This window comes from Aptenodytes patagonicus, chromosome 19 (assembly GCF_965638725.1).
Source record: "Aptenodytes patagonicus chromosome 19, bAptPat1.pri.cur, whole genome shotgun sequence".
Lineage (NCBI taxonomy): Eukaryota > Metazoa > Chordata > Aves > Sphenisciformes > Spheniscidae > Aptenodytes > Aptenodytes patagonicus.
In genome coordinates, this window is record NC_134967.1 from 6,351,995 (window position 1) to 6,371,353 (window position 19,359).

The 19,359-nt window shown below is 42.9% G+C and overlaps 1 protein-coding gene across 1 annotated transcript; it reads right to left on the reverse strand.

Moving 5' to 3' along the window:
* Positions 1–8,907: 8,907 nt before the first annotated feature.
* On the reverse strand, positions 8,908–16,640 carry TNFRSF4 (TNF receptor superfamily member 4). The gene is made up of 7 exons (XM_076356255.1): positions 16,482–16,640; positions 13,930–14,052; positions 13,481–13,582; positions 12,981–13,047; positions 12,218–12,447; positions 11,770–11,895; positions 8,908–11,046 (listed from the first exon to the last, which is right to left on the reverse strand). The coding sequence occupies exons 1-7, from the start codon at positions 16,621–16,623 to the stop codon at positions 10,976–10,978; spliced, it is 861 nt and encodes a 286-aa protein (XP_076212370.1). The 5' UTR covers positions 16,624–16,640; the 3' UTR covers positions 8,908–10,975.
* Positions 16,641–19,359: the final 2,719 nt, after the last annotated feature.

Sequence of the window (19,359 nt, forward strand, 5' to 3'; positions counted from 1 at the left end):
CCTGACACTGTGGGAAGGCACTGTGCTTTTTGTGGCTGCATTCTTCCTGTTTTTTTCGGGGCGGGGAAAAGATTTTTATTTTACGTCATCAAATTCTTAAAAAAGCAGGGTTAAGCAGCCATGCATCAGTGACTCCATTAAGAGAGCAGCAGGTTAGGAGCACGATGTAGCATCATGTAATTTGATTTTCAAAGGATTTTGCAAGTTGATATACAATTGAAAATTAAGGCAAATTAAATTAGTGTGTGAACTTCAGCGCTCTCAGACACTTTTATTCTGACTTACAGTTCCTAATGAGTCTAGAAACCTTGAAGATTTAACTATCAGATTGCAATGTATAGTAAGTCCATCCATCCACTCAGATTTTCTGATTCTGATTCTGTTAATTGTTTTCAGCTTCCTTCACTCTGGATCAGGAGACTCTCGAATTATTTTCCAGAGCCAGTGTAACTCCATATGGATACCATGAAACCAAACAAAAGAATGCTGTCCTCCCCACAGGCTGCGAGATCAGCCCTGGTACCAAAACTGAAAACGGCTGCAACGGGCTCTTTAGAGACACGTACAGCTCCTCTGGCCCTCAGGCCCCTGGGATTTAGGTAACAAAAGACAGCTGCTCAGCAAAATTGTACATAGGCACAGACGTGTTGCCTGTAATCATCACCTGCTGCTGGGTTTCAATTCCAAAATGTCTTGCCTTATACAAAATCATACGCAAACTTCCATCTCTGCTTTACGTGTAGACAGCTTGCTTGCTTCCCCCCCACTTCTATTTCCGCTGTACCCTAGGGTTTGCTTCTATCCCTGTAGCTTGTGGTTGCTTTTATGTGTGCACAGTGAAGACAGTATTTAAAACCCAACCTCATTCTCAACTGAACAGATGAACTCTGATGCAGAAGCAGTTTTTAACAGATTCTTTTCCACGCTGCATGAGATGACAAATAGGTCAAGGCAAGGGAGAGCCAGGCCTGCGAAGAGAGATGAGTGCCTCTAGAAAATGCCATGCCTACAGCATTTGACATTTGCCCTGTTAATTCCTTAGTTTAATAGACAGCCAATGAAGCCTGAACAAACTTCCCACACAGACATCATCACTCTTCCTTCAGTGTGTTCTACACTTTCTTCCTGAAGATTCATCTATGGCTCTCAAAGAGTAGGTCAGTCAACACACTTTTCACTTAGCCTTTGGTCTATTCAGGGATCTACCTATGTTCCTGTCACAGGTTGGAAACAATCAGATAGGTTTGGTATGCAACAGACCCTTCTAGCTTTAAAAACGTATGCTGCAAAGCTGCTTGTACTCTTAAACGTGCTAGGTGAAACCTTTCTATCAAAAGATGACATCCAAACTAGCTGCAAGCAGACAAAAGACACAGGTCTCTGCCGTCAGTTTTTCCCACATAATGCCCCTCGACGGCCAACTGGTATGTTTCGGAAACTAAAAGCCTCCTACTTTGTACTTCTGCCACACAGGAGATCCCCTCCTCTTCCCACACAACACTGCTCCTCAAATTTGTCACAGCCTGTACCGCTCACGCTACACTGGAAACACAGACACGCTGCCTGCCGCAGCTGCTGCCCAGCTGGCCACGGAGAGTCCTGGACACCACAGTTCTTGGGTGCAGTCCCCCAAGTCAGGATTCCTTTCACCAGCTCCTCCAAACAGCATAACCACCATGCTTGGGCAACACAGAGCCAGGGAAGGTTTACAGGTACTGGTCAGGGCCCTGTACAGAAAACACGGTGCACTCAGCAGCATACAAAACTTTGTCTCACCCTCTTCAGAACTCTGCATAGTCTTATGATGAAGACAAGTTATTAGGCAAAGCGCTTGGACACTGCAGCAATATACTCTGCAGTCCAATCAGTTATGACCATTTCTGAATTGCACACAAGCCCTGACCAGCCCTGAGGATATTTTTATTATCCCTGGCTCTTAGAAGAATAAGGAGAACTCGTTTCAAAATCCTTGCTATGCGGTTACATTAAGATTCACCCCAGGGCATGCTGGCTGCAATACCATTTGAAAATACTCCTCCTCACATAATAGGGCAAGGAATACCTGGAGCACACTAAGCCCCTCCACCTTACTGTGGCTGCAGTCAGCATTCCTGGGGGCAGAGCAGCCCACATCTGCCCTGAAAACAAGTGCTGCTACTGCTCTTGTAAACGGCGTGCTAGCCAAACTCTCCCTTCCACCTTCTCCTACCCTTTGCCCCTTCCCCAGCACAGGCCGGTAGAGTGGGGAAAAGCGGCACCAGCAACTTTTAGAAGCTCCTCACTGTGTCCATACAGAGACTGTGGACAGGAGGGGATACACCTACCCATTCAGCCCAACACTGTCCCTGGCTCTGTACGTCTTTCTCAGAGTCTGTAAAAGAGGTGTTTAGTCTCACCTGCATGAAGAAAGCAAGAACAAAAGACCCACAAAGGAAAGCCAGATATCTTGAAATCAAGACTTCTTCATCGTCCCAGCAGCACCCACCTTTGAGGTCAGGTGCTTCCACTTTCATTAAAAGATAGTGTGTAGGCTCCCTACAAACATGAAAGGGCTGCAAACCCTCTTAGAGTAGCTGGCAACACTGACGGAAATCGTGGGACATGTCACAAACGGTCTTAGGAGTAACCCTGACAAATCATTTATTCATGAGGTGTGCTGAGAAAAATGTAACTCAGGAATAGGAAGAGATGGGATCAGCTCTGTGTGTTGCTGAGAGACTTGCCCAGGGGTGCAGCTCAGGCTCCCCAGAAACTCCCTGAGGCTTTGTTATGTGTACTTGTGCCCTGGGTGGAGTCCCGCTATCAATGCTAACGTGGAGGAGACAAACCTTGTTAGGACCCTGGCAGTTGTTCTGATGCCAAAGCTGGGGTCCTGAGGAGCTGAGAGTCATTTAGCCTCACTTTCTGGAAGTTACACCTCAAGGCCATACCCCAGAATATCTGGCACACCAGCCACTGATAACTAATGCTGCTGAATAACGAAGAGGAAGAACTGTTACTTCCAGCAACAGCTGGGATGGGTAATTCTATAACTAACAGAAAGACTTGAGTGGTAGAAGACCAGGTCTCTAAGTTAGGCACCGCACTTAGTCTCCTGATGCCTTACTTTCTTCATCTTTAGAAGTATGGCAGTAGCAATAGACTAGACCGTGTCTTTCAGAAAGGACACGGACAGTGTACTGGTTCCAGACGGAGGGATTGGCCGTTCCCCTGAAGCTCAGAGATGGACATTAATAACTAGCACTGCCTAAATATCAAATACGAACATTAATCAGACTTCTGCTCAGCATCATAATCACAGCAATAGAGAAGGGACCTCCAAAGGTCCTACCGAGACAACTGGCAGGTGGTACACAAGGGAACCTAAGCCTGGCAAAGGTAGCAGGCACGTAGTGAGCACATGTGGTATCTGACACCTGGTGTTTATCGGAATAGGAACTAATAATTTATTTCCCTCTATCTTTTTTGAATGTTGTTTTTTTCTGAATTGGTCTCTACATGTTTTCATTCTTGTTCAAGCATTACAGTCATGCACAGATACTGCCAGACAATGGAACATTTACAGTCAGATCACAGACAACAGTTGTACATGCCAAGCCTAAACCTCTAGAGTCAGCAGTGACCTTTCAGAGACAACTTGACTATCTGGCTTTAAAATCTTTGGGGGTTTTCTAAAGCTAACCTTACCTGCCTCTGATGTAAGGTAGTGACATTTCATCTGTCAATCCCTTTCTTGCTCAGTCCTGTATGTGATGTATGTCAATGCTGCTAGGTTCCATGCTGCTGCCTGATCCGGTAGGGCTTCCAGCTCTGTCTGCACCTATTGATAGAACAAACGCCTATTTCACTCATCAATAAGCAGTAGTTCTCGCTCCTCATCACCTGACCGTTTGGTGATTTTATTCAGCAGCAGCTACAGGATTAACTAGACAGTGTTTGACTGAGACTTTTCAGAAATTGGCAATCCTTACAGTCTTTATCTTCACACACAAGCAGAGGTTCTGTGGCCTGCAGAGTTTCTCTCAATCCGTGTGACCTGTGTTCAAAATTATAATCCCAAGGGTTAAAAGGCCATTGGAAGCAATGTGGTTTTCAGGGTTATCCGAGCATGTATATCATGCAGTGCCTTCTCCTTTGCATGAAACAGGAAGACATAGCAGAGTCTCAAACAGGCAAAGAGAAGAAGCTAGGGGCCAAGATGTTCAGAAATGCTTCAGGGTTCAGAGTTCCCAGTTGCCACTAAAAAGGAGCATCCAAACACTGCTGCTACTGTCCCTTTGAAGAGAGACTCTGCAAGGGCTTGTGCTGGAGTTTGAACCGAAGCGTCTCCTGCGTGCCAGGCTCTAGTTCCTCAGTCCTGGATGAAGAGGTCTTCATCTTTTATGACTGTCTCCAAGAAATGAACCTCAGTTCTGAGCGTGGGGCCTCGCTATATCAGGAGACCCGGGGAAGATGGATTGCTTCTCCTTCCTTCAGCAAAGAAAGGGAGGCACAGAAACGTGTGGCAAAAGACCCCAAACGCAGTGGCTCGCTTCCTGCCCCGACCTCCACAGAAGAAAGGACTCTCTTCCAGCCGCACCTGCCCATACCCATACGTGGGCTCAGGGCAGATTAAGGCCGAAACGTAAGTGCACACAGCGATGGAACAGAAGAAAAGATGTTACAGATCTCCTAATCCCTTCTCCCTCTTCTGTGCTACCACGACCTGCACACATAGCACTAGAAGGAGTGCTCAAGGATGAGATTCGAAGGAAGAACCAGTGGATTCTTCCACCCACTGAAGTGCACCGATGTGGCAACTTGTACCTCTGTCTTCAGGGCACACATTCCTAAGAGTATTTACAGAACTGGCTGTGAATTCTACTTTTGCCCACCTTAAGGATATCCAGCCATGAGCTGAACATTATAAATATCGCCAGGAGCCTCATTTTACAGTTTCCTTTTTGCTTGGGGCCACTGGAGCCACCAGTTAGCTGAACTGTCCAAATCACTAACCTTTTGGAAAGAACAAAAAAAAAAAACCCCAAGAGAAGAGTGTAATCACTTCTCAAAAACATAATTAGTTCCTCCAAGTCCAGTGGCTTTACTGACACTCCTTGGACTTAATGTCATCAATGAGATAGTACTGTTACCAGGGAGGGTATGTGGTTTCCTGACACTGAGATTTTGCCGATTACCCATAATGGGTGACCAAAGCAGCCATGCAGTTCTCCTACAAGTAAGGGGCTGTTCACATGAACAATAATTTTCTGAATCACATTAATTTCTGAATAACTAATGATATTTGTTAGACCGATGTATAAATTGCCTTGTAAGTTCCATCTCATAAGTCGCTTTCATCCCACTGTAAAAAACTCCATTGCTGGCTACAGGATTCACATTCCGTTGTACAGAACTTACCTATGCTCTTGGGAAACAACTGCCAGTCAGTCGTTACTTAAAGAGCCCTTTGCTATGTCGTGACAGCTATGAGAGATGCTACTCACACAAGGTGAAGTGACTTGCTGCACCAGGGAACCTGTGGTAGAACAGCAGTTCTGATAGGCTGCAGAAAGCGTAGAAGTGTCGGTGCACGGGGCGCAGGTCAGCACTGCGGCAAGTGAGGCTTCATACTGCAGCAAGCGCAGCAAGTACTGCAACACGGCGAGGCTGGTGCCAGAGCGGGCACAGGGACATCAGCTCCCCAGAAGGATACCATATGAGTAGCGACAGCTCACAGAGACCAAAGTCTGGGGTAAAAAAAAAACAGCTTAGGGACAAATAATTTATCTGCAGCCTGGAACCAGAAGACGAAACTGTTGTGTCCCTTTCAGCTCTGCTGACCTTTAGGCCAGCCTTGAGATTTTGCAGTGACTAGGACTGGCTACCCTGGGGGTTTCCGGATCTTGGGGTATTTGCAGCGCCTGTCTAATGCCTGCCCTCTTTTGGCACACAGGGAGAATTACTGCCCTGCAAACCTGTGATAGGTAAGGCTGGGGGCACAGGAGTCAAACAACGTGGTAGAAGCACGCGTGATTCATGTAGTGCCACACGCGGGTTCCCGAGGCAAGTTAAATTCTCACCCCGAAACAATTAGGGCTTTGTAAAGACCCCTGGATCCTTCCTTCGAGCAGCACTAAGGACCCTGCAGCACGCACTGATGAGAGCTCTGCCTTAGCCTGTGGAATGAGTCTCAGTGTCACCTCTCTGGGTTGCTGGCACAGCCCGGCCGCCGAAAGCGGCGACTCCTTGCAGACAATCCCAACGGAGCAGAGGCCAGGCAGTAACGTGACTGACATTTCACAGAGGAAAACCAAACCAGACAGAGACAAAAACCCCAAGTCCCTGACATTACCAAGCTGTGTATTTCCTCTCCAGCTGAGCACCTGGCATGGTGTCTATCAGCGGATGTGACCTTTCTTAAGTCTCTCATGGCAAACCTGAGTCACTTTGATGCACTTCTAAGCCACAGGAGAATGTGAAGAGAAAACGCAGGAGATAAAGGAACTGGGGTAGCCACAGGAGCGGAAACTTGTCATATATTTGTAGGGGAAAACCAAAAAAAAAAAGACAAAGGAGGAAATGAACACAAAAAGCATAAACTTACGGACCTGTGGTGGTTTTTTTTTTTTTTTTTAAATTTAGTAACTACTAAAACATGAAATACATACGTTAACTGCCAAATCTGCAGTCTGAAAGGAGCATTCAAGAACTGCAGAATCTGAAAGGAACGTTCAAGAACTGCAAAACCCAGGTCATTTATATAAATTTTTTCCAACATGGCTCTCAAATACCATCTGTTCTTGTCCTAATGCTTCTCCAGAACTGAATGCAGCAACACAATAAGACACAAGAAAACCAACCTTGATTTTAAACAAATAGCCTTGTTAAAACTCCAGGCAGCCGTATGTGATAGCCTCACATCTAAGAGAGAAAAAACATTGGTAGATAGAAATCCCGAAGACAAGAGGGGTTGGTTTTTTGTTTGGTTTTCCTCCTGGGTTTTTTTGTAGCAATCTGACCTAACCTCTGTCTGTAGCTAATTACAAACAAACAATGTAAGGGGCTGGCCACGTGGCCTGTAACTCATGGCTAGTGCAGCTGAAAAGAAGTTAATTATTCATGAAGAAATGGTGTTATTCTCACCCAGAAATACAAAGTTATAGGAATTATTAGTTAGTTTTACAGATGGTTCTTAAAATAATCAAGAGGCCAAATTTTAGTGACAACATTCATGCAGTTTTGCATGTGCTTAAGTGACCTCCTGAATCAGGGCTCTACGGCAACCAAGATGCATTTAATTTACAAATCATATAGGTTTACCAAGTACTCTAACTGCCAATACGGTTCACACCAAAACCAGGGTTCGCATTGGTTTGCAGAATGAAAGAAGAACTGACACCTCATCTTACTGCACTACACTGGAAAAAAATTTCCAGTACAGCCCTCTTGTTATCAGGTTAGACGAAGCTGCACAACTTAGACCGTGTCTCTGTCAAGTGCTTGAAAACGGGGAAATCTGAATGGTTGAAAAACAGGAACTTACTTTGTGACACAGGCCCATACCTTTGAGAAGGGAAAGTTTCACTTCTGGCACATAGGACGACAAGTGTGGGCAGAAGGCAGTACCAATTTGTTCAAGATTCTCTGCCTATTTTTAACTACTTTCTGCCATTTTAGGGAGGATTGGAACAAAAAATCCAAACAAGTTTTTCACAGAAGAGTGACAAGACTGAACATGGCGATTAAAAAAAAATTCTTTTATTTAGAGTGAAATATCTACATTAGTTTATTTAAACCGACAGTCTACCAACACCCAAATCCTCAAAAAAAAAAATCACATCATAAATGCCTCCAATCCTATCAAATGTTATTATGGTTTCACTCTTCGGATAGGATTATACGTCTCAGCACAGTACAGCCAGCACAGACTGGCTCACAGGTATGCATTAGCACAAAAGCCAGCAATTACAGCCTGTGAGGGCTCACTATTACAGGCCTTCAGCCACCCAGCACGCTGAATTGTCTGTCTTCAGTTTTCCAAATGTTGATGAGCAAATGCAACTTGCCCTCAGCTACGCTACCTCTGCTGTGCGCTTCCAGGGCCAGCATCAGTTCCTTCTGCAGCCAGAGGGAACCCACGCCCTAGTTTGCAGGAAAAACTCCTGGTCGGGAGGCTGTAGGAAGGCACAAGAACACAGTGCACGCGGGCATCTTCCTGTGCAGCTGAGCCAGAGGGCAGAAAACAAGCAAGATTCGTGGAAACAGCTGAAGAGCTCGCACCACAGAGGAGCTCTGCTGCCACTGCAGCACTTCTGTCAAGCCAACAGCTCATCTGTTCCTGTGGGCTGCGTTTTCACCATACAGCCCCACAACCTCAGATATCTCATTAGTTATCTGCACCTTCCTCAGTTACATGGAAACGTGGTACTTGCTTTATTGCCTCTGAAGTACAGCCTACAAACTTGATAAGCATCGTTTCTCAGAATTTGTTGGGTGTTCCCTGGAATGCATTTCTCAGATTCATCCATCGCACTTCGCCATCCAATTCACTGCAAGATGACAGCATTCAAACCACAGCACACTTCCAAAGACCTCTACATTCACAACAGGGACTCTGTGTTTTTGATGGGGCTGAGCCTTATCATCCTCAAAGTCCCAGCAACTCTCAGGTCAGAACTGCTGCCAGGCCAGATTTACAGAGAAAAACACTACACGCAGCTTTCTCAAGTTGCACACAAAGCCAGGGGCAAGGCAGCATGTGATCTCAAAGCCTGCTAAGCCACAGGATTGACCATTTGGTGATCCTGCTTTCTGTGCGAACTGGAGTAACTTTTTGCTCATTTGCACTCTCCAATCACACACATCATACATGCGCATCTAGCTGCTACCACAATTTATTTCAAAAAGTCACTGTGACACTTCATATATAATACAAATGTTTATATACATTGTATATGCACCTCAAAATAGGAAGTCACTGCTAAGGACGCCATATGTATAACATATAAGAAAACATATGTTTAAAAACATGTTTCTAGACACCAGTTGTATTCTTGAATACATTTCCTGTTGCATATTTTGGCATATGCTTTGGTACTGTGTATATAAAATACCTATATCTAGTGAGTTATCTACTGAGGAGTTATATTTGAAGTGAAAAACACTTCTGAATTATAGAACTTTCGAGTTTACTTCTTCTTGAATATTTACACTGAGGTATTTAAATTATATCAAAAGCTATCGACAGTAACACTCCAGGTTGCTCTCAGACACTTCAGGTTTTGAACTTGCTACCTAAAATTTGAATGCTTTCCAAAACTACAGACTGATTAACTTGTGGTAAAATGTTACAGAAGTAAAATTCATTTCATACAGTGTACAGGCAAACAACCAGGTATTTTAACTGCACAGAGACCAAATCAAGAACACTTCTTCAGTTCTGAATGCAGGTTCCATTGACAGTATGCGCAAGGTGATCATCCGGATGAATGGTCAGAGCATAGTTCAGGCATCTTATCCACTGTTACATGATCTTTGCACGTCTTTGCTAAAGATGCAACCCTCGAAGGCCCTGAGAGTCAGCGCTGCGTTAAGAGTTCAGGTCTCGCCTCTTATCAACAGACAGCATCTAAGGAGTTGCTCTTTTCTAAACCACCAAAAAATTATCATTCATCAGCAGAAAAACTTTAAATGTCCACATACATGCTCCTAAACTTAAGACAAAAAGACTTTCCCCAAATCCAGAGCACTGCCTGGAACCAACTTGCTCGTGGGTTTCTCCCTACACCCACAGCAAGCAATCAAGTCCCACAGAAGTGGTTTAAGATAAACAGTTTTAGTGTGGAGATGTCCAAGCTTGACTGAAGCAGCCTTGCTGATGATAGACACACCAGGGTATTCAGCACAACAGGATGTCCACCAAGAGGAAGCACACAGCGTGTCGGCTGCACAGGGCTTACAGATAAAATGTTAGTTATACATGGCAACTACTAAAGTTTACAGTGCAGACAAGTGGTACTCTACACCTTTCCCCTTATTTTGAACTACAGTTTCCACTAATAATGTTCTAATCAGAAATTACCATTCCCTTTGCCTTCTGACAATCCACATAGTCTACTTTCCACATGCATGAAGATCTCCATGGAGATTTCCAAACACTCAGAGATCTGGAGCTACCTGACGATTATGAGTAATTCCATTTGTTGGCCTGACAACAGGGATACTGCTCAATATGTTAACATGACATTTTCTCAATGGGTATGTTTGAAGAAATGTAGAAAAGAGAGAAGTGGCATTGAATAGCCATCTCCCAACAGTCACTTAACAGCTAGCACCAGAATTCTGGTGCTATTCTGGTGCACAGCCAGCACGAGAGTTACCAGCAGTGACAACTGTCTCTGGAGGCACAGCTGACATATGCCACTCAATTTGACCAAGAAGAAACAACTTGAAAAATTGGAAGCACGAAGGAAGCTGGCTAGGTTCATCAAGGGAGATTCTTCCCCTAAAGCAAGGAGAGTTCATTTGGGAACTAGACTGAAACACTGGAGATACCTGCACTGAGAAAAGAGAGACATGCTCTGCTTAGCATCTCAGAATTGTAAGACAAAATATAAGCAGGTCTTTTGACTTCCCTGTTTTGCTGTCTGCTCAATGACCCGCTCTTACAGCTTCATAAACACTTTCTTTGGTCCAAAGAAAACTACCCATCACTACATACAGAATTGGCTAGAAATGCACAGGGGACTATATCAACTCAGTCCTGGCAACAGGGATGCTGTGCGCAGGATCTGCCTAAGAGAAAGAATCACATGATTCCACCAAGAACAGCTACTCCCATGGGCCCTAATGCCAAAGGGGCCGCTCAACGAGACCCGAAGGAACTGAAGTGCAATTAAACAGTTACACACATCCACACATAGCCACAGAGTGCTCTGTCACGTTACTTGTTACAATCGATCAGCTCAGAAATGCAGGAAACAGTAATGTAGAGTCAGTTTTTTATGAGACTAGAATTGCAGTCAATGTGTTCTTCCTGGATAGGAATTCGGACGCTCCTTTCTTCTGAAAGACAGATAAAAAAAAATAAATACTATACAGAGTAGAAGGGGCAGGAAAGGGAAGCCAGGGACTTTTCTACTTTCGTGGATGACTAGGCACCTGTGAGTGACATTTGGGTCGGTGCTTGTCTTTCCAGCCAGTGCTAAGAAACACCAAGTGTTGGGAACATTTAAAATACACTTTACCATTACTCTATGAATGGAACACGAGGCAGCTGTGGGCTGACTCAAGAGCCAGGCTGCCACTTAATTCTGAATATAGAGTTCAGCTCTTCTCAGTCAAACCTTTCCTGTGTTTGCAGGAGACACTTCAAAACAGTTCACTTCTATGTAGGCAAAAAAGTTCACAATATACTCTTCTAAAGACTGTTGATTCTGGATCCTCTCTGTACTGAATAGAATTCCCTGCACAAAATCATTACATCATTTTTGCAGGGACTAAGGGAGGAAAAAGCTAGGAGGAGTTAAAATCAGAGAAAGAGAGAGAATCCTTCTGCATGGCAACAAGCAGAGGAATCTGTGCTCTATAAGAATGCAAACTTAAGACACTATGACCTCCAGTGCATCAGGACTAAATAGAGGATCAACAACTGGTATTAACGGCAGATGACACTGTGCTACTTAGCCAGGTAGACTTCATTATGATTGAAACAATTATCAAAAGTTCAAATAGGGGGCCCTGATTATTCTCTTTCCTATACATTTTTACCCATAAAAAGAAACTCACGCCGATGGTTGTTTCTAAAAGGCCTCTTCTTGGTCTCTTTTTTGGCTGCTTGGATAACCAACAGGAGGATGGACATTCCACTCACAACGAGCAATACCAGACAAATAAGGATAAGTGATAAAGACCCTGAAAGAAAAACACAAGAAGAATACACTAAAAAAGATTCATGGTTCTAGCTGGAGTTTCCATGGCTTTCCAGCTTCAAAAGAAGGAACCTAGAACTCCAGAAGTACCCCTGAACCCTAAAGCCTAAAAGTCCCAGCTGCCAAGCAGACTAGCAAGAAGTCTGGAATCCTGTGACTGAATCTCACTGAAAGACTGTGTAAAATACAGATATGGCTTCTGAGAAAGAGTGTGATTTCATTTCCAATGAAATCAGTTTCAGGTGAAAATTCCTGACCAGCTCTAGTAAAGAGAGAGACTAGACTTGGTCATTCCCTCTCCTTACCCCAGTTAGTCTCTGTGGGGCTGTTCGTATCTGGGCAAATGAAAGTGATCACACTGGGTCTGGACGGTGAGAACATTGCAGTCGACACATTATTCTTGTCGTCAGTGGTGGAAAGATTCAAAGCAGGTGTTGCATTCTGAGAGGTAGCTGGCTGTGTGACATGGTTGCTGCAAACAGCATCATCTGTTTTTGTCCCTTGCCGAAGAGTATTTTTCCCAAGAACGCTGCAGCTGGAGATGTAAAATAAATTAGTGTAGTTTTCCAAACAGTTGCAGTAATGACTTTGTAAGTGATCGCTATGGAACAAGTGAGTGAACATTACAATCCTTGTTTTATCAGTACAAACTCAGGCTTCACCTTTTCTAGATTCTACAGATATGTGAAGAACAACTAAGCTAATCAAAGTCATTACTGGAAAAAACCTGACATTCTGTTTTTCTTAGCATCTGTGCATGTAACAGCCTTAAAGCATGGCTGCATTTGGCAAGGAAACCTTTGCTACAGACACAAAACATCCAGACCTTTTAAAAAAAAAAAAAGGCTGAGAATACTGTTGTTGCCACAGGTGAAGAGAGAAAGGGGGGAAGGCAGACAGATGCTTCAAATCAGTACACAGACTGCTCAAGGCTCCCAGGAGTCACAAAGAACATGGTTTCATTGCATCTACTGCAGGTTTACTCTACACACCATGATTTGGGCATCAATTGCTGCAGAAGTAAACCCAAAATGTTGCCCTGAACATGTTTGGATCAGTGATACATACTTGGTCCAAGGTTGACAGTTTTCATTTCCCCCTTTGGAATAAGACCCTTCAGGACATGGTGAGCATACTGGAAAAAAAGAAAGAGGCAGAATTTGAGTTCAGTTAGCAACATAACTGTATGACAGCTACACAGTAGTTACACTAATAGCTTATACTAGTAGTCTAGCTTATAGAATAGACCCAACCAAACCCACCTAGCCTCTAAAAACCATAGTTATTGGGTCAGAAGTAACACAGCATGCTCAGTGGTTCATTTTATTCTGCAACTGGCAAGGTTTCCCGTTTTCTCTACTGGCTAATTATGGATATCAACAAGGAGAGCATTAAGATTTCTGACAGCTCAGGAATCACAGAGCAACAGTTTGCACAACTACCCTGCTATAACACTTGCGTGGAGATACCGACGAGACAAATGACAACAGCTTTTACACTAGAAATAACAACCATCTCATCTGAGGTGGAGGCAAGAGTTTGGAGAGTCTGACACAGCACTAACTTACCGCTTCCCAGCGTATAGCTGACATCTGGCATGTAACCTGCAACACACATGCAAATCCTGTCAGAGGTCTTCTCGCACTTCTTCACTTCCACGCTCCCCTTCCCTAGCAACAATAGAATAAAGGGCAAGTGAGAGACAATAAATAAGAAAGGCACTGAGTAATTATTTTTTTTTTCCCTATCTGTTGTGTGTAGAAACAACTGCAGAGAACAGAGCTTATTAACAATTCTGAAGACACCAGTTTTCAGGCAGTGCAAGCCTGCTTCCCTTTGAAGGCTCTACCATCACTACCAACCAGGAGATATCAGCTATTGAAGTAACAACCCAGTCTTTGGTCTTAGTCGTCTCAAGCAACAGGCCTTTGAGGTGTGCGCAAAGATAAGAAAGCATGTGAAGACTGATTGCTTCCCAAATTTGTATCAAGAAATGACCACTATACAGCTGACTTACTTGTGTTGCAGATTGTACAACTCTTGCAGAAGTTGTGGTTGTGCTCACTACTAAAGTATTCATCTTGACAGGGGGCACAGACTGTGTCTGTTGCTGCTGTGCAGCGGCTTCTCATTCTTTCACCTAAAACAAAGACCACGTAGAAGGAGGAAGTGATGGTTATCAGAAGGAAACCCTCTTCATTTTCATGCATTAGAATGAAAGAGTGCCCAGAAAGTGACAGTTCCACTTACAACTCTGGCTGAAGACATTCAGCAGATTTAGACATGCCAGAATCCCTAGAAGTTTTGACCCATAGCATCGCTGTAAATTAAGCAGCTAAAATGGGCTAGTAGGGGCCTGATGACTTGCTGAGAGTTGAGGCAATGCCCCAAATGATTCTCCCAGTGGATTCCAAATATCACTTCTCCAGACCACCTTTTCATATGGTTTAGACATCACAGTTTGCAGCCAATGTCTGTCAGGAAAAAAGCGCAGGTTTTTGGCATAGCAATATGTAATACAATGGCTTTATGACAGATCCTGTCTTCCCTTATGAGATAAATCAAGCAATTCAATGCAAAGTAATCCCAACCAGGTACAAGAGACGGTAATGGACTGCTCAGGTTTGCAGAAAATTCATTAGTGATGCAGTCAAGAATAAATGTTTGTAGCATCTTGCTGTTGGCATTCTGAAAGCCCATGAGGCATGAAAGAATGTGTTGTATTTTGATATGCATCTGTTCTGGCACCCAACATCAAAGATGTTACTAGCTCCATTTCAAAAACAGCGAGACACAGCGCAAGATGTAAGGCAGGCATTTGTTACTATTCCCAACAGTATGTGTGTATCACAGATTGCATTCAGGAACAGGCTCTGAATGCTTGCACCCACAAATTCCAACCTGTATGATACACAGTACTTACACAGAAGTTCAGATTGATGCGCTAGGATGACAAGGTTTGTGAGGAAAGCGACTTGCCCAAACTGAAACAGCAAGTTAACAGTGGATTTCGGAAAAGGAGTCAGACACGTTCCTTCTATCTCACTAGCTTCTCTCCATACAGCACAGGCTGCAGGAACTATAGACAGCTTGAATGACTAGGGGTTTTACAGTTGAGCTTAAATACGTCCTTATTCTCAGACTGTGTCTTTCATTTTGGTTCTCCATTTTCCCATTCTGTACGTGAACAATGAGCACCAAGTCTCTTGCTCACTCTAATTTTCTCTGTATTTTATTGAGTGCTATCAGTGGCAAAATAAAGGAGATTTGTGGTGACCACGATATATGCAATACACTTCTACATTTTTACCATCTACGCAATCAGGAAGAGACTATGAAGAAATGCTCCCCCAACAGCAGCAGATTTGCTAACAATGCAAAAAACCTGACAGAAGTCTTCCAGCATAAGGAGGAACAAAAAACTTCAGAGATAAAGGATTATCTGTATCTGCATATAAGCATGCCTTTCTTTAAATTGAGATCAGAAACAGTCAGATTTAAATAGTTTTGAGAATAATGCAATAAACTCCCTCAAGTCTTAGATTAAAGGTTGAATTTATTCCAATTAGCATCTCTGAAGATAATACTATTGCAACAGTTCATACCATATCCATTTTGTGTAGTAGACTTAATTATGAAAAGAGGAAGTAACTGTTCCGAAAGACGCATATAAAATCATACGCAAGACTAAGCTGCAACTGCATTTACAGACACAATCTATGCTCCCTCTAGGTGCGCAGATGTACCCTTCTTTTAGTACAGTCAATGTTGACTGTACTAAAAATAATCTCTTTTCTGTTAAGGGGATTGCTCCTTGAACAGCAACATTACCTGTTAATTGTTGTTACTCTTCATCACTAAGTCATTTCTATAATGAAATCCCAACTATTAAAGTATTTGAGGTTTGATATTTTGCATTTGTGCTTCTCAATACTGCATTGCCTTCAGAGATATTCAGATTGTGGAAAAATACACACATATGCATGCAAATCCCAGAATTCAGACTCATTCAGTTTCTACAATAAGAAAGGAGGAAACAAACACATTTCCTATCAAGTTACGCTTTGCTAATCTCAGTCCATGAATCAAGCGTATCTTTTTTCTTAAAAAAAACCACACCAAGTAGTATAAACCTTGCTACAAAAGAAAGCTTGAAAAACATCTTTAGCAACAGAATTAATTACCTACAGTTTTCCATTATTATGCAAGATTTCTGAGCTTCTTTATGTGATAGGTAAAGGACAGTAACATAAATGCTACCATCTTTTCTCAGCTAATACTCCCACAATGAAAACGCACCAGACTGACACATTAAGGAAGCTGAGCCACACAAAAGAAGTTGAAGAACACGTAGCTCTTTCAAAGAGGATTCCTAAATTTAGTATGTTATAGAAATAATCTTTGCCAGTCTAGCCTGATATGAAACTGTCCTCATCAAATGCTTTTTCTCCATGTTATGCTTCCTACCTTTGAATATTTCCATCAAGCTGTTTTCTACCACCTGTGGGTTATTAACTGATAAATATTACATCGAGCAAGTATAACCAACATCCAGTGAAAGTTACTTACCAGGGGCACAGTCCTTGCAGCATTTTTCACCGAAGGGATATTGATGTTCTTTGCATTTCAGTCCCAAGCAATGGCTAATAGTGACTGCCAGCAGCAAGAACAAAACAGTAGAAAAATGTGAGTAAAAACCTACAGCTACCATAATGCAGCCCTACCGTCCCAGCAAAAATCTTGATAGCGGCAAACTCTTGGAGAAGTGATGCTAAACCACTGGCGACCAGAACATATGTCAGTTGCTGGGAAATTCCCAGCATGTGCTCCACGCCCCCATCCTTCTTCCCACACCCCACAAACCTATTTTTTGCAGTTCACAACTAAAATATTCATAGGCAGAAAGACAGCAGGCTGAACAGCGTTATGAAAAGATTTCTATTCATAGCCTTAAAACAGAGTGCCTCCAGCCAGGTACATACCTCTCTACGTAGTATTAAAGCACAGGCCTCGAATGCCAGGAGAACTAGAAGAGATGATCCTTGTTATTGTAAAGAGGAGTATTAAAGCGATACAGAGGTAACGCCTGAAAACCTTTACGGATGAGAGCCGTAGGTAAAATGAAATATAGCCCACATAGGCTTGCTCCTTAAAAGGCAAAGTACAGGCAGATTCTCCCCCCTTGGTCTCACGATAACGGTAGACCCGTGACTTTTATTGCTGCATAAAAACCAATGTTGTTAATACGTTTCTCTTCTCAGGGAGAGTACAGAATCACAAATCATCAGTCATCTTACTATTGCCCTCAGGAGCTAGCAAAAGCTACAGATGAGAAGCATTTGCAGTCTCCATTTCCGACTCTTAATATCAGACTCCCTGCATTGCCATTGAAGAAAAGTAAGCTCCTGACTCCAAAATAGAGACTTGTATTACCCCTACCATTTGCTCCCATGAAAATAAAAGCTTCCAGCGGAGGTGCGCTCTGAAAGCGGAGGATGCAATATTCGCGTACCAGCTACTTTTGATGCCTGTTTTGTTCCACAGAAGCATGTTAACTCTGGAATCCAACCCCCCAGAAGGCTTCCCCACTCTGGAATCCAACCCCCCAGAAGGCTTCCCCACCCATCTGTGCAAGCCGGCAACAACAGGACAGCAGTGGAGGAGGCTGAGTAGCACACTGGCATTGCAGTCCTGCCCTCACCTAACACAAGCATGTAGAGTAGAGAAAAAAAGCGATCACACTAGGAATTAGTGGGTTTAACTCTCCAGGCTCACTATTAGAATTTTACTAATTTGATCTTATTGACCTAAATTTTAGGTCTTCCAGTTCTAAGAGACTTGAGCAACTCTTATGCAAAGGCCCAAGTAAACAAGACATCCTACAGCAATCAAAGATGTTTTGTTTATGTTAGTTAAAAAAACATAGCAGACCTCCCAGACAAAGCAGATCTACAGTCAATTTACATCTAAATGCAAAGGAAATTTTTGATTGGAACAGAAGTGCATTTGGAATCCAATTAGCCTGCAGTATTTGGGAGGACTGAACAGCAATATTGTGGCATGTTTTATCCAGAACTGCTGCTTTTCATTTCTTTCTTAAATTTCTGTAAGACTGTTTAAGAGTGGAAGGGGAGACAAAAGCGAGGCAGAACAGTAACTATTTTTCTATTTCTCCTACTTTCCAAGCATTTTGGAAAACAACCACCATGGAAAAAGAAGTATACCTTAAAGCCGTTCTTTCCAAAAGGGAGCAAAGCTGACAGAGCAAGTAAGCCATACCAGCTGAACTTCAACTACCTTCACACTCAGTACCTGCATGCAGGAAATACCCCAATCTCTTCCCGCTGTAGTATCACACTCAATGCCATTTAAGTGGCTTTACGCCTCATGACTCAGTCATTCCCTCAGCACTATTTAACCAGATTTTTTCTTCCCCAATTCTCTTTCACAAACAGTAGCAGAGTTTACCAATTCAATAAATCGGATTATTATTCAGTAGAAACTGAAAGTGCAAACTCCTATGATGTTCATATACAAGGTAAGGTTAAAATTCTGCTACATACATTTAAACTGAAAACTCCCAAATCACTACAGCAAGTGATGATGAAGCATTGATATTCTTGTTAAGGATACATTAATACAAATTAAATGTTCATTTAATAAAAGCAGTTAGCACACAAACTTCACATACCATCTTGAGAATTCAACTTTCATGTATGGCATCCTTAAGTGTTACCAGGCTTGATATTGCCAGATTCCTTTACGTGGCCACATTATGCAAGTAAATAAAACGGGGAGAGAACACAGTGATTATCCCATAAAATTTCACATCTAGCACACTCCTTGGCTGGATTTTCACCAATGCAAATTAACCTCTCCCAAATGCTGCTTGGCATTGCCATGGGGACCACGTGTGCCACAGGCTGCTGCCAAAAACCAGCCTGGATGCAGGTACTCTGGTTGTAGTAGGAGAGGAGAGCTTCAGAGCAGTGAGTTGAGCCATGCTATGGGTCAGAAATAAGACCCTGTTCTGCTTTTTTTAATATACATGTATCATTTTTGACTATAGATGCTTATCCTAGATATTCTATACAAGCGTTTGAATTCTGGAAAGACGAAACATGTCCATGAGATAGTAGCACTCAGATACCAAGTCCTATCAACAGTAGGCAGATTGCTTGTGTACATGGAGGAAAAAAAAAACACCAGAAAACCCCCCATGGAACTCAAAACTAGGGCTTAATAAAAGGCTTTAAGGAAAAAGTCACTAGATTCCTCAGGGATTACAGGCAAGTAAGGGTTCCCCTATGGGAAAGGGCCTACAAGAATCTGAGAAAGATTGAGTGCATATAAAATACTTGAAGAATTTTTAAAAATAAGTAAGTCTATGGACAAACTAGAATAGTTTGAACTTCTAAAATTCCAAGACGGGAATAATCTCATGTAC

Bases quoted from the DNA above. Each gene is read 5' to 3' on its own strand.
- TNFRSF4 (XM_076356255.1), bottom strand. From the start codon at position 16,623: ATGGTAGCTGTAGGTTTTTACTCACATTTTTCTACTGTTTTGTTCTTG. The intron at 13,583-13,929 runs GTAAGTCAGCTG...TATTGTTGCTAG, and splicing joins TTGTACAATCTGCAACACAA to GGAAGGGGAGCGTGGAAGTG. The intron at 11,047-11,769 runs GTGAGTTTCTTT...TCTGTCTTTCAG, and splicing joins TTTTAGAAACAACCATCGGC to AAGAAAGGAGCGTCCGAATT.